This window comes from Schistocerca piceifrons, chromosome 11, assembly GCF_021461385.2.
Source record: "Schistocerca piceifrons isolate TAMUIC-IGC-003096 chromosome 11, iqSchPice1.1, whole genome shotgun sequence".
NCBI lineage: Eukaryota > Metazoa > Arthropoda > Insecta > Orthoptera > Acrididae > Schistocerca > Schistocerca piceifrons.
This window is the reverse complement of record NC_060148.1, coordinates 95386693-95402560: the sequence shown is the minus strand read 5'-3', so window position 1 is coordinate 95402560 and position 15868 is coordinate 95386693. Positions and strand designations below refer to the sequence as shown.

The following is a 15868-nucleotide window of genomic DNA, read 5'->3' as shown; positions in this document are numbered from 1 at the left end:
AGGCAAGTCCCTATTTCAGTCGGTAAGAGAGGACGGTGGGGTTCGAGTGTGGCACAGACCTCACGAAACTGTGGACCCAAGTTATCAAAAGGCACTGTGCAAGCTAGTAGTGGCTCCATAATGGTGTGGAATGGAATGGGTCCTGGGATCCAGCTGAGCCAATGGTTACATTCAGCCATCTGGAGACCATCTTCAGCCGTCATGGACTTCACGTTCCCAAACAACGATAAAATTTTTATGGATGAAACGTGCCATGTCAATGGGCCACAATTGTTAGCAATTGGTTTGAAGAACATTCTGGACAATTTGAGCGATTGATCTAGCCACCTAGGTCACCCGACACGAATCCCATTGAACATAATCGAGGTGTCAGTTTGTGCGCAAAATCCTGTACCGGCATCACTTACACAATTAAGGATGTGGCATGACAGTAATAGTCTAGCTCCCTTCTGTATCGACCTAAGTCAGTACAGCACAAGCAATATACAGTTGTGTGTTATCTTGTTGAAACATAAGAACGTGGAAGCCTTGAAGAAAGGGCACAGACTATACACTCAAATTGGCACCCCACACCAACACACCAGGTGCTGGACCGATATTATGATCACAAATGCAATTTCAAAGTGTATACAGATATATCCATTGTGATTTACGCAACACTGGGACTGTCAGAAAAGACGACACAGTTCCACTCACGTGTCTAGTTTTCTCACCGGGTGTACCAATGACAGTGCACGTCTCTCTCTGCTGCCGCGTCAAGCGAAGCTGCGACGATGGTCTCCGTGCTGACAGTTCTCCGTGCTCCAAGTCTTGCTGCAATGCCCCTGTGGATACTTGACTCGCACTGGAAATGAGCCCGTTTTGTCACAAAGGGTATGCGATTGAGCAAACCATATTTCTAGCCTCTCGTGCACTAGTTGTGTGGGATTATCGAGCCCTCGCACGGCACAATCCTCCTGAACCTGTAGATTCTGTATTTGCAGTTGTGGAATCCCAAGTTGTAACGTTGTGGAACGATAAACTGCAGTCTGCATAACCCATCAGGCGCCGGTAAACATTTCCCCTTCTTGCACGAAGGGTAACACCATCATCTCTATTAAAAACAACACTGAACTGCAGTTCCTAAACCAGAATTTTGCTGTGTACCTTTGTTTGTATACAGAGTGCAGATGGTGTTAGTCCTACCTACTTTACGAGATTACACTGAAATTCTAACTGTTTGCATATCCAAGGGTTTTGTACATTTCACGGCAATTTGACACTTGTCGCATGCCGCCTTTGTGGTGTTGTTGCTTCAATACCCAGCAGTGTCATTTCAAAAAAGCCATTAATTCCTTACGAGAAATACGAACTTCAGAACAGAAGTGGCCAGTGGTTTATTAAGATGAGATGTCGATTGGTATACACCACACTGTGGATAAAAGTTGTCAGAGTGTGACAGGGGTACTGTCAAACAAAAGTGCCGGTCAACATTTAACTGCTGTATTACTTTTGAATGCATTATGGGAACAGCAGTGATCAATAAAATTGTAAATAATTACTATTAAAAACAGTCTTGATCACAATTTATTTTATAAGGTGACCGGTTTCGACCACTGCTGTGGTCGTCTTCAGACCATTGAGTGGAAACCCCTTTCTGTTGGAGAATTCTCCAACAGAAAGGGGTTTCCACTCAATGGTCTGAAGATGACCACAGCAGTGGTCGAAACCGGTCACCTTATAAAATAAATTGTGATCAAGACTGTTTTTAATAGTAATTATTTAACTGCTGTGCTCTGCAGGACACTGGCACACAGATGTGTGGCTGTGCTGCACTTTTAACTATACTGGAGGGTACGTCGATACTGCTTCCCGTTCCCGATTCGGGTGTAGCTGTGGGCTGTCTGTAAAATGCAGGAGAGGGATGGTGTGCACCCCAACTCTGGCCCATCTTAAAATGGTGCACACACAACTGTAGCATGAGGATGTGGCCATTCATTTATGTGACACTTCTATGACATCACTGCTGCTTACATTATTCCTCTCACTGGCATTAGTGCTTCTGCTTTGTACATTAATATAAATTGTTCAGTCACTATGTATACAGTTATTCCTCTTGAAAGTTTTGAACGTGATTGAAATGACAAATGTGCAGCGGCACGATTTACGAGGGGGGACCCAAAAGAAACCGGACTCCGAGGGCGCTGCCATTCGTAGACGTAGTGTAGGTTTCTCACACTAGATGGTTTTAGTAGAGACCTCCACGAAACAGCTGTGCAGATGGCATCAGTGTAGAGCTGAACGTGCAAGTGTGGTATTGTGTTTCTCTGACTGTTGGCGGGTTACCTCTGTGAAGTCGTTATGGCAACTTTAAAAGAACAAAGAGTGTGTGTGAAATTTTGTTTCCTGCTTAAAAAAAACTGCAAGGGAGACACACCAAATGCTTCAGAAAGCTTTCCAGGAGGACGCTATGAGCCGCACAGGTTTTCGAGTGGTTTGGGTGCTTTAAACGTGGTGAGATGTGTGTTGAAGACCGAGCTCGTTCTGGACGCCCTTCAACATCGCAAAATGAGGAGAACATTGAAAAGGTCTGCCAAAAAATCAACGAGGATTGTCGCCAAACGATCGACCGAATTCCATCAGAGACAGGAAGCAGTTGGAGCTCGTGCCAGCGGATTCAGAGTGAGGATTTGCACACGAGACGTGTTGCTGCTAAATTTGTTCTGCACCTTCTCACACAGGAGCAAAAAACCATCCGCATGAATGTGTGTCAGGACTTGAAAACAGAGATTGCATGTGATACAAACTTCTTGAACAAAGTCATTACAGGGGATGAGAGTTAGTGTTACGGGTATGATCCAGAAACAGAGCAAGCGTCAAGCCAGTGGAGGACTCCCAACTCTCCCAGACGAAAAAAAAACCAGGCAAGTGAGGTCAAATGTGAAGACAATGATCATTGTCTTTTTTGATGTTCGTGGAATTGTGCATCGGGAATTCGTACCCTCTGGCCAGACTGTTGACCACCACTTTTACTTGGATGTTTTAAGGCGTCTGCGAGAGGATGTGAGGAGGAAACGCCCGGAACTTTGGCGATCAGGTGACTGGTTTCTGCATCACGACAATGCTCCAGCACACACGGCCTTACAAGTGACCCACTATTTGGCATCTCAGAGGTGGTCTGTCGTCCCCCACGCTCCGTATTCGCCGGACCTAGTCCCGTACGACTTTTTCCTATTTACATGAATGAAAAAAACGCTAAAAGGAGAGCGTTATGATGATGTGGAGGCGGTAAAAACAGCTTCGCAAAGGGCACTGGACAATATCAAACTTGAAGAGTTCCAAACATGCTTACAACAGTGGGAAAAAGAGACTTGACAAGTGCATCACATGTAATGGAGAGTATTTTGAAGATGATTGAAGTAATTTTGTAAAAAGGTTCAGCAATAAATTTTTTATGACAACAATCCGGTTTCTTTTGGGTCCCCCCTCGTATATTCTATCTTTCTACTAACACCAAAAGCAGTTTCCTTAGGGAGTTCTGCAGAAGTATGGTCTGCATTAATGGGTGTATAACATTGGTCAGCTACAAAAAGCTGTAAAAAATTAGCTGGACTACATGTGTCAACAGAGAGTATACATACAAGGCCTGATCAACAAAGACTGAGACTGCCTTTTTTTCTTTATTTCAGATGTTTTATTACTCCACTTTGATGTTTACATGAGCTTCTTCAAAGTACTCTCCTTCTATTTGAATGCACTTTTTATGGCATCCTGCCAGTCCTTGAAAGCAGCCCTTTACCTCAATTTTCCTGGGCACTGCTTCAGAATTCTGTAATCGAATGCTTCGGAGTTTTGCCTTTAGTGATGAGGATAAAAAAAATCACAGGATGCAAGATTGGAGCTATAAGACACAAGACATACACATGTAATATTGAATTCAGCCAGAAAATTGCATGACTTGATTGGCCACACATTGGCATGATGAAGCCACCACCCAGTGCAAGAAAGTTCTGGTTGTTTCCTTGCAATGTGCTTCTCCCGTTTAGCCTATTCTGGTGTACAGGGTGATTCAAAATAATACCACAACTTTAGGAATTTAAAACTCTGCAACGACAAAAGGCAGAGCTAAGCACTATCTGTCGGCGAATTAAGGGAGCTATAAAGTTTCATTTAGTTGTACATTTGTTCGCTTGAGGCGCTGTTGACTAGGCGTCAGCGTCAGTTGATGCTAAGATGGCGACCGCTCAACAGAAAGCTTTTTGTGTTATTGAGTACGGCAGAAGTGAATCGACGACAGTTGTTCAGCGTGCATTTCGAACGAAGTATGGTGTTAAACCTCCTGATAGGTGGTGTATTAAACGTTGGTATAAACAGTTTACAGAGAATGGGTGTTTGTGCAAAGGGAAAAGTTCTGGACGGCCGAGAACGAGTGATGAAAATGTAGCACGCATCCAGCAAGCATTTGTTCGCAGCCCAGGAAAATCGACTCGCAGAGCTAGCAGAGAGCTGCAAATTCCACAATCAACTGTATGGAGAGTCCTACGAAAAAGGTTAGTTATGAAACCTTATCGTCTGAAATTGGTTCAAGCACTGTCTGCAGCTGATAAGATTAAAAAAAATCGATTTCTGTGATTTTATCCTTGCTCAAATGGAAACAGATGAATCTTTCGTTTCAAAGATTGTGTTTAGTGATGAAGCAACTTTCCACACTAACGGGAAAGTCAACCGTCACAATGTCTGTGTATGGGGCACTGAGAATCCGCGGGAAACAACTCAGTATGAACGTGACTCGCCTAAGGTGAACGTTTTCTGTGCCATTTCAGCCAATAAAGTTTTTGGTCCCTTTTTCTTCGAAGGTGCTACTGTAACTGGACTACAGTATCTGGAGATGTTAGAGAATTGGCTGTTCCCTCAGCTCGAACAAGAAGCACAATTCATATTTCAGCAGGATGGAGCACCACCACATTGGCACTTATCTGTCCGTAACTACCCGAACGTCAACTACCCGAGGCGATGGATCGGCCGCCAGGCAGCCCGTGACAGAGTACTTCATCACTGGCCTCCAAGAAGCCCTGATCTTACCCCCTGCGATTTTTTCTTATGCGGGTATGTTAAGGATATGGTGTTTCGGCCACCTCTCCCAGCCACCATTGATGATTTGAAACGAGAAATAACTGCAGCTATCCAAACTGTTACGCCTGATATGCTACAGAGAGTGTGGAACGAGTTGGAGTATCGGGTTGATATTGCTCGTGTGTCTGGAGGGGGCCATATTGAACATCTCTGAACTTGTTTTTGAATGAAAAAAAAAAAACCCTTTTTAAATACTCTTTGTAATGATGTATAACAGGTTATATTATGTTTCTTTCATTAAATACACATTTTTAAAGTTGTGGTATTCTTTTTGAATCACCCTGTATAGTACACTGCTGTAACAGTAGTGTGAGGGGGAGCTGTGGGCTGATCAATCATTCCATGACAGTAAAAAAAAAAAAAATTGTGGTCACCAACACTTTCCCTGCAGATGGAACAACTTTCTCCTTTTTTTGTGTTGAAGAACAAGGTACTGGCTCATTTCCCTTCAGGATCATAATGATGCAGCCATGAATCATTACGGGTGATAATCGATTCCAAAAATGCATTTTCCTCCATCAGGAGAGAAACCCAACACCTCACAGCTTGTCTCCATTTGCATACCATTTTGTTCAGAGAATCAACAGACGTGGCATCTGTAGGGCACAAACACAGACCATATGGAGATGATTGCGCATAATGATAAAGGTATTGACATACTAAATTCTCAACACTTCACTGAGGCTATGTAATGTTATCCGCCGATCCTCACGGACAATCACAGCAGCTGTGTTGATGTTGACTTTAGTCACAGCGGAAGCCGAAACACCCGGCCCAACTTCTTTAACACAGAAGTTGGCCTTCTTTGAAGTCCACAAACTACCTCCAGAACACTGTTGCACGAGGTAGCTCATCTTCAGTGTATGCTTGTTGCAGCTTTTTAAGTTCCAGTGGCCATACAGTTTAAGTGAGCACAGAATTTTATTGCACCGTACTGTTCCTCTCTTGTCACCTGTTTTGGTATGTGAAATGCAAAGAGTGTCTACAAAATATAGCATTACTGCCAAACTACCAATATGTGAATGCTGCTGCCTCAGGGCATTACACACAAAAACCCGCTCTAATCAAATATTCTTGGTCAGATAGGGAATTATCATGGAACTTGCAGGAAAAACAAGGCAGTCTCACTTTTTGTTGATCAGTTCTCATATATTTAATTGTATTATACTGATGAAGATCGTTTATTTTACCTGGTCAGGGTGACACTACTGAATGAAGAAAAGTCCTTGCCTCAAAACATCTATCCTGTTCTGTAACTCTGTTTACACATATTTGCTACCACATCCATGCTAGCATGTAGTTCCAGAAATGAAGGTAAGCACAATTCTTACTGATACTTTCACACTTACAACTCTCTCTCCGCTAGTTTAAGGCTTTGACACATGACTGATATTGAAAGAAACACTTTTCACCAGTTAATAAGAAGCTTGTAAAGGACATACAATGTTTAATAATTTTGAACGCTCATGACTCGATGTGGAATGTATGCTATCCAACAGCTTCAATCCTTTTTTTTTTAATAATAATAATATTAAAAAGAACCACCTGGAATTTTCATAGTTACCCACGGATTATCATCCTATTCACCACCTCAGAAATCATGGTATGTTACAGAAAACCAGAAAAATGTTTCATATACTATCACCTGACTGGTTATGATCAATGATAACAAACTGCCATTTGCAGCATGTAACAGTAGAGTCAGGGACACGTTAAGTGCACTCTGAGCAACTGAGTTTATACACAGGGTGTACATAAAGCCAGGGAATACTTTCAATTATTTATTGCACAAGAACCAAACATTGTACAGATATCATACACATCTCATATTGAAGAGTAACCCTGAAAGTTTTTTTTCATGTATACCGCCACAGCGTAGTTTGGTAATTTGCCGATAGTCACCACTAGTAGCAAACATGGCGGCTGTGCTACAGAAGGGGACAGCTGTTTCATGAAATGGCCTCTCTGATCACCAGATCTCACTTTGTGTGTCTTTTTTCTGTGGGGACACATTAAAGATTTGGTGTACGTACCGCCTCTACCACGTGATGTAGCAGAGCTCCGGGAGAGAACACGGGAGGCGACTGCCATAGTTGACGATGCATTGCTGGGACGGGTATGGCAAGAATTCAATTACTGTATTTACTGGGATATAAGCCGCACTTGATTCTAAGCCGCACCTGAAAAATGAGACACTAAATCAAGGAAAAAAAATTTCCCGAATCTAAGCCGCACCTGAAATTTGAGACTAGAAATTTAAAAAGAGAGAAAAGTTTTAGACCACCCTAACATGAGACAAAATTGAGGTCGAATAGATGAAGATACAGCTACAGTAGTTTGGTCCGAGTCGTAAGCTTAACAGTTAACTTTACCAAGTAGCCATTGCTATGTCAATTAATCAAAATGACAGTCACAATCGCATTATTTAATTTGTCGCCAACCAGTTTCCACCCATGATGGGTCATCTTCAGGGCAATTTACACTGTAAAGTTATAATATTTGTAAGTAATCATGTACAAGCAATCACTGCTATCTCCCGGCAACTATGTTGTCTAAAAATTCATTGCTATGTGTCAGGCGCTCCATCCGTATTTATACGGGTACCCTTCCTTTTTCAAGTGCTTTGTCTGGTTTGAATCAATTGCTTATTTTGCTTTGATCTGATAAGTGTCGTTTTCTTTGTTATAGGTGTTTAAGTCACTCTAAGCTGAAAATGCATTATTGTACTGTGTCATGAACTGTTTGTCGCATTCTGATAATGAGTGTTTACGACCTGTCGCCGCTTGCAGCATGGCTTGCTTTTGTGCGCACTACTGTGGCTTACAACAACAACAACAACAACAATAATAATAATAATTAAAAAAAAAAAGAAAGAGAGAGAGAGAGAGAGAGAGAGAGAGAGAGAGAGGAATTGTCTCATAAGCGAAACAATGGCAAGAGACTGCTACCTGTCATTACTTACACAGCTGCTTTCTTTGATAATGACCAACAAGAACCAAATAATAGATATGTATGATAGAAGATGTTCTGAACGAGAGTTTAGCGAAAACTTTTCTCCGTTTGAAAATCTTTGCAGACGCCTCTTTAGTACACTACATTCTGCACAGAAATTAAAGTCATCTTAGATTTAAAAATCCAGTCATTTGCCATGCTTCATTTCTGACTGTATCACTATTCAGCACAAGAATAATACGAATATAAACATGACATGATATGTATATTCTTCCGCATTTGCTGTTGTCTCGCTCTAGTTTCGTAGTTTATTAGGCAGACAGAATTTAAATTCGATAGCAGCAAACACGAAAGAATACATGGCATAATGTTTAGATTCTTCTACCTTCTCTTTTAATTTATTTAGTGACGCAGAGGTTTTGGCGCAGTATTTATCTGTGTGCCTGCAAAGCATGCCTGTGTAGCGCTACATATATTCGACGGCAGAAGTTAGTTGTGGCGGCACCTACCAACATTTTTCAGAACTTCCACTTACTTTGCATTCATTTTTCTAAGCTGCAGGCGGTTTTTTGAATTACACAAACTGGAAAAAAGTGCGGCTTAGATTTGAGTAAATACAGTAACATATTGACATCTGCCAGGTCACTCATGGTTCGCATATCGAATGTTTGTAAAAAAACTTACAGAGTTTCTCTTCAAAATGCAATATGTATGACATCCACACAATGTTTAGTTCTTGTGCAACAAATAACTGAAAGTGTTCCCAGACTCTGTGTGTGCCCAGAGCATTGCATCATCATTTATAACAGATCATGATCATGTAATTACCAAGCTGATGGCCATTAATTACAGACATGTCACAAACAAACAGACAGACAGATTATTTCCGTGTCGGACAGGATCTGTCGGAAGTTGTATCCCTTAAAAAGACTATCTGTGAACAACTAAATAGAAAGTAATATATGTGAACTTTGAAAGGGAAGAATGATGTGCTCACAAAATCTTCGGGTATCCGTCGATCCATACTAACACAAACATATTAAAAAAGAACAGGGCCGAGGTGAGGGGCAGAGTGTACGTACCAGCTCGTAGGTCTGGATAGCCAGTTGCACCTTGTCATCCCCGTACTCCTTGGCCTTGTCAAACAGGTTCTGGATGTTGTTCATCTGCTCGCGGCGGCGTTCCGCTGGCATCGTGCGCACCTGCTGCAGGTACTCCCCAGCCAGCTTGTCAATGTTGCGCATCAGGTCCTGTGCTCGCTTGTCCAAGTCCCGCATCAGCATGAAGTTCCGCTGCAGCTCGATTGGCAGGTGCTCCAGGCCTGAAATGTTAACCAACCGTCCATAATGCAATGTCCCTGCAAAATTGAGAACTACCGTATCGGGACAAATACAAGGTGCACCCCTAATTTACTGGGAGGGAGGGGGGAGGGGGGGGGGTGGGACAAAGAGAGAAAGCCAACAGAGAAAACTTTCTGCCACATTACAGCAAAATGCTGTAATGGTGGCCTGTGTTTTTACTGTGCGCTGCATAATGGGATGTGGTCGACTGCATTTGTATTTTATATGGAGAATGGGAATGACCTGTAGCGAAGCAAGAGGACGAGGTTAGGTTGGAATGTGAAAATTTGGTTATGAGTTGACAAAGTCAACAAATGTGATTGAAAGAAAATTAGACATGGTGACAGGCGGACTTGTAGCAAAGCCCAAGGGCGAGGTTAGGTTGGAATGTGACAATGTGATTGTGAGCTGGCAATGCCAACAAATCCCTACGCAAAAATATGGTTTGTCATGTTCACTTTCAATAATTCATTGCAACGGAAGACACAGATTCACGGTAACTGCATTTTTGCTTATATTACTCTTTCAAAATACTCTCAATCTTAGTCACATTGTTTGTTTTTTAATGTAGATGAATTATGCAGAAATACCAGCATTCTAATGAGAAATTGAGGGTTTCTGAGAAGGGGACCAAGGGGGGGGGGGGGAGATAACCTTGAACCTAAAAGAAAAATCTTTAAAATAAATGAAAAATGGCCTCAATTAACCTACACCAAACTACACAGAGCTGACTAACCATAGAACAACAGTATTCTCAGTGTTGGGAGGGGTGTGTTTTAAATAATGAACATGCAAAGTTTGCTTTGGTCAAGCATTCAGTTATTGGCATCCATAACATAACATGGAAGAACCCTGGAGATACTAAAAGGTATCAGACAGATTATATAATGGTAAGACAGAGATTTAGGAACCAGGTTTTAAATTGTAAGACATTTCCAGGGGCAGATGTGGACTCTGACCACCATCTATTGGTAATGACTTGTAGATTAAAACTGAAAAAAAACTGCAAAAAGAAATTGAAAGAACCTGAGGTTGTACAGAGTTCAGGGAGAGCATAAGGGAACAATTGACAGGAATGGGGGAAAGAAATACAGTAGAAGAAGAATGGGTAGCTTTGAGGGATGAAGTAGTGAAGGCAGCAGAGGATCAAGTAGGTAAAAAGACGAGGGCTAGTAGAAATCCTTGGGTAACAGAAGAAATATTGAATTTAATTGATGAAAGGAGAAAATATAAAAATGCAGTAAATGAAGCAAAAATGTAGAGCCTTATCTCACTAGGAGTAAGATAGATACTGCCTACAGGAAAATTAAACAGACCTTTGGAGATAAGAGAACCACTTGCATGAACATCAAGAGCTCAGATGGAAACCCAGTTCTAAGCAAAGAAGGGAAAGCAGAAATTTGTAAGGAGTATATAGAGGGTCTGTACAAGGGCGATGTACTTGAGGACAATATTATGGAAATGGAAGAGGATGTAGATGAAGATGAAATGGGAGATACGTTACTGCGTGAAGAGTTTGACAGAGCACTGAAAGACCAGAGTCGAAACAAGGCCCCGGAGTAGACAACATTCCATTGGAACTACTGACAGCCTTGGGAGAGCCAGTCCTGACAAAACTCCACCATCTGGTGAGCAAGATGTATGAAACAGGCGAAATACCCTCAGACTTCAAGAAGAATATAATATTTCCAATCCCAAAGAAAGCAGGTGTTGACAGATGTGAAAATTACTGATAGAAGCCGACCTCGGCGAAGATCAGTTTGGATTCCGCAGAAATGTTGGAACACGTGAGGCAATACTGACCCTACGACTTATCCTAGAAAATAGATGAAGGAAAGGCAAACCTACATTTCTAGCATTTGTAGACTTAGAGAAAGCTTTTGACAATGTTGCCTGGAATACTCTGTTTCAAATTCTAAAGGTGGAAGGGGTAAAATACAGGGAGCCAAAAGCTATTTACAATTTGTACAAAAACCAGATGGCAGTTATAAGAGTCGAGGGACATGAAAGGGAAGCAGTGGTTGGGAAGGGAGTAAGACAGGGTTTGTAGCCTCTCCCCAATGTTATTCAATCTGTACATTGAGCAAGCAGTGAAGGAAACAAAAGAAAAATTCGGAGTAGGTATTAATATCCATGGAGAAGAAATAAAAACTTTGAGGTTCGCCGATGACATTGTAATTCTGTCAGAGACAGCAGAAGACTTGGAAGAGCAGTTGAATGGAATGGACAGTGTCTTGAAAGGAGGATATAAGATGAACATCAACAAAAGCAAAACAAGGATAATGGAATGTAGTCGAATTAAGTCGGGTGATGCTGAGGGAATTAGGTTAGGAAATGAGACACTTAAAGTAGTAAAGGAGTTTTGCTATTTGGGGAGCAAAATAACTGATGATGGTCGAAGTAGAGAGGATATAAAATGTAGACTGGCAATGGCAAGGAAAGCGTTTCTGAAGAAGAGAATTTTTTTTACATCGAGTATAGATTTAAGTGTCAGGAAGCCATTTCTGAAAGTATTTGTATGGAGTGTATCCATGTACGGAAGTGAAACATGGACGATAAATAGTTTGGACAAGAAGAGAATAGAAGCTTTTGAAATGTGGTGCTACAGAAGAATGCTGAAGATTAGATGGGTAGATCACATAACTAATGAGGAAATATTGAATAGGATTGGGGAGAAGAGAAGTTTGTGGCACAACTTGACCAGAAGAAGGGATCGGTTTGGTAGGACATGTTCTGAGGCATCATGGGATCACCAATTTAGTATTGGAGGGCAGCGAAGAGGGTAAAAATCGTAGAGGGAGACCAAGAGATGAATACACTAAGCAGATTCAGAAGGATGTAGGCTGCAGTAGGTACTGGGAGATGAAGAAGCTTGTACAGGATAGAGTAGCATGGAGAGCTGCATGAAACCGGTCTCAGGACTGAAGACCACAACAACAACAAGAACAACAACAACAACAGCTTGAGAATTATTAATCGGTTTGAGCACAACTTATGTCTATACTGCTCTGATCAATCAACAGAACTGTCCTCTTTCATTCAGGAAAACATGTGGTAATCACAATTATGTTTCACGTCTCCGGCTTGTGACTGTAATGCATGCAGCCCATTCAAATTGGTCAGTGGAAATTTAACACTTTCAAGTCTCGCAGACTCGGTTATACGACGTTAGAGTAGCTGGGGTACAAAATTTACACCACAATAATTACCTCCCGCAAACAACATCTGAAACATAAGCCATTTATGATCTATTAGATGGTTAGATTGCTACTCAACACACAGGCCTAGAGTAGTGCTGTCTGACAGGCAAGGCACTCCAGAAAAAACTATTCCATATGTGTGTGTGTTTTGCCCACAACTGAACTACATCTACGTCTATACTCTGCAAACCAGCGTGAGGTGCATGGCAGAGGGAACATCCCATCGTACCTGTTATTAGGGTATCTTCCTGTTCCATTCACATATGGAGTATGGGAAGAATGATTGAGAATGATTGTTTGGCTGCCTCTGTGCCTGTAGTAATTATTCTAATCTTATCCTCACGATCTCTACGAGACTGATACATAGGGGACTGTAATATATTCCTAGAGTCATCATTTAAAGCTGTTTCTGAAACTCCGTTAACTGACTTTCTCAGGATGGTTTATGCCTATCTTCAGAAGTCTTCCAGTTTAATTCCTTCAGTATCACTGCGACTATCTCCTATGAATTAAACAAACCCGTGACGGTTCATTCTGCACTTCTCTGTATACATTCAATATCCCCTATATGTCCTATTTGGAATGGATTCCACACACTTGAACAATATCCTGGAACCAGTCGCACAAGTGATTTGTAAGCAATCTCCTCTGTAGACTGATTCCACTTTCGCAGTATTCTACCAATAAACCTAACTCTCCAACCTAATTTACCCACAACAGACTATATGATCATTCCATTTTATTTCCCAACAAAGTGTTACACCCAGGTATTTGTTAAGTGTTGGCCGATTCCAACAGTTACTCACTGACATTAGTCATAGGAAACCACATTTTTTCATACTGTGACATGCACGATTTTACATTTCTGAACATATAAAGCAAGTTGCTAATATTCGCACCACTTTGAAATCTTATCCATGACTGACTGAATATTTATGAAGCTTTGTTCAGCTGTTACTTCATTATAGATGACTGCATAATTTGCAAAAAGCCTGATGTTACTATTAATGCTGTCTGCAAGATCATTAATATACAACATGCACAGCAACGGTCCTGACACACTTCCCTGGGGCACACCTGTAGTTACTTCTACGTCTGAGGATGACTCTCCATCCAACGCTGTGCTGTGTCCTCCCTACCAGAAAGTCCCCAGTCCAGTCACGGCGTCCAGCCACAAGGACTTAGATGGCTGGTATCTAGCAGCCTTTTTGTAATGTATGTGAATGTGACTTAACAGCTACTTTCTGCGGTGAGTAAGAATCTAGCTTTTTCAAGTTGTTGTTGTCACTCCAGCCTGGATTTTTCACTGTTCATTTATGATGTATGATTGACACCGTTATTTGCACTTTCCTGTACAGCTAAAATGAACTTCACAATATCCACCAAACACGTTATTACATTCCTGCCATATTTCATCATAAAAACTAAAACTGCAAGGTGAATTCAGAAAAGTAGGCCTATCTTAGATAATGGACAAGTCTTTGACGAGTATTTTGACACTAGAAAAAAAACTATTTCAACTGTGTGTATGGATTCAGATGTAAGTTAGCAGCTTTTGTGGAAACATGTAAATAGTCAAAATGCATTTCAGTTTTAGTACATTTGTCAGATACTTTGGAAACAAATTTTGTGTCACTCTGCATTCAATTATTAATGCATAATCTGTATCACTTCAGGCAGGGAGTTACCTTCATAGTCTCAGATGTTATTGAATTTAGCATACGTTAAAATTTCTCCAAACATATTCCTGTCCCGAGATACAGGCCTCCAAAGATGACACTGCAATCATCATTTTGAAAATGCGAATTTCGAAAATTGTTTTAAAATGCTGTATCTCTGTCAGTTCTAGATATCTTGTTGGGAGGTTTTTTTTTAATTGAAAGATTATTGCATTATGTTCACAATGGTATCCTCTGTTTGGACATATTTGTCAAAGTTCTTTTACGGTCCACTTTCCATTTTTTTTAATAATTTACAGAAAAAAATTATACTGATTGATGTTTTGCATTCTGAACTTCATGCATCATAAATAAAAAATAGTATAAAAATCCAGTTGCTGTGTGGGCTTCTTGTTAGCAGTATCGGCCTGTCTAAAAAGCTATTTCAACTATGTGTATGGATTCAGATGTAAGTGAGCAGGTTTTGTGGAAACATGCAAATAGTCAAAACGTGTTCCCAGTTTTAGTACATTGTCAGATACTTTTGAAATAAACTTCGTGTCACTCTACATCCAATTATTTATTTTGAAAATCTCATTTTGATAGCTTGGAATGTTACTGTAAACATATCAGGGATAAAATAAAACAACGACAAATCCGGGATGGAACACAGGCATTGAGTCACAAATATGTGTGTGTTTTCTACTTCTAGATATCTTTATTCAAAAATTCAAAAGTTGACTTTTTTTTTTTCTTGGCACACTTTTCCACCATGATTGTCTGGGAGTCAACACTGTTTCTATATGGTGGGTAGCAATCTATCCTTTCAAAATTGTTGTTAATTCGTTAGAAAAGAAATTGGGTCAACAGAAGCATCTGATTCCACCCATCGGCTCTGACCCATGACATAAGGCTGTTGTGGTGTGTGACGTCACGATGGCATGGAGTTTAGTTTGTGAGTCGCGTGTTTGTAGGCGTCGTTTTGATGTGATCTGTGGTGCTCTCTGGTTGTGTGTTAGGCGATGTTTTTGGTTTAGTTTGCGTGTGTGGCATGTTTACAGGGGGCGTATTGTTGCGGTCGGTGGTTCTATCTGGTGGTGCGTGTTTATGGGTAGCGTGTTATGTGGTGTATAGGGTTAATTTGCGTGGTAGCATTGCACGTGTGTGGTATCAGTGGTGACTGTGCTTTCAGCGGAATATTTTTCAGCGCGTTAACGATTTTGGTTTTGTTATTGTAGTTTTTTTCTGGTCATTGTGTGTGAATTTTGGTAAATTGCATTGTTTATGTCTTTGGTAGGTATGGATATGACTGACAAGGTCAACAGTTTTCAGTAGTCGATGATGATGGGGGACAGTGCATTGTCTCTAATAAAATTTCTTCAGCTATTCGGCCTGTTGGCTGAAGTTGTAAAGTGTTCAGTGCGTTGTGAAGAAATGAGGCTTACTAAAATTCCGGTGTCTCGGACCAGGGTTGGCTATATGTCGAGATGTAAGGATAACAGGTCACAGGAAGTGTTTGATTCCAATATTTATTTATATATTTTTGTGGTAGGATTAAGTGTGGTGGTGGTGGTGAAAGTTTTGAGATTTATAGTGTGGTATCAGT

General features: G+C 41.0%; 1 protein-coding gene across 1 annotated transcript in view; it reads right to left on the bottom strand.

Moving 5' to 3' along the window:
• LOC124719922 (inhibitor of growth protein 5-like) overlaps positions 1–15868 on the bottom strand; it is a 43229-nt gene that overhangs the window by 25469 nt on the left and 1892 nt on the right. The window contains exon 2 of the mRNA XM_047245119.1: positions 9147–9385. Coding sequence (XP_047101075.1) covers positions 9147–9385 — 239 coding nt within the window. The remainder of the gene's footprint in view (positions 1–9146; positions 9386–15868) is intronic.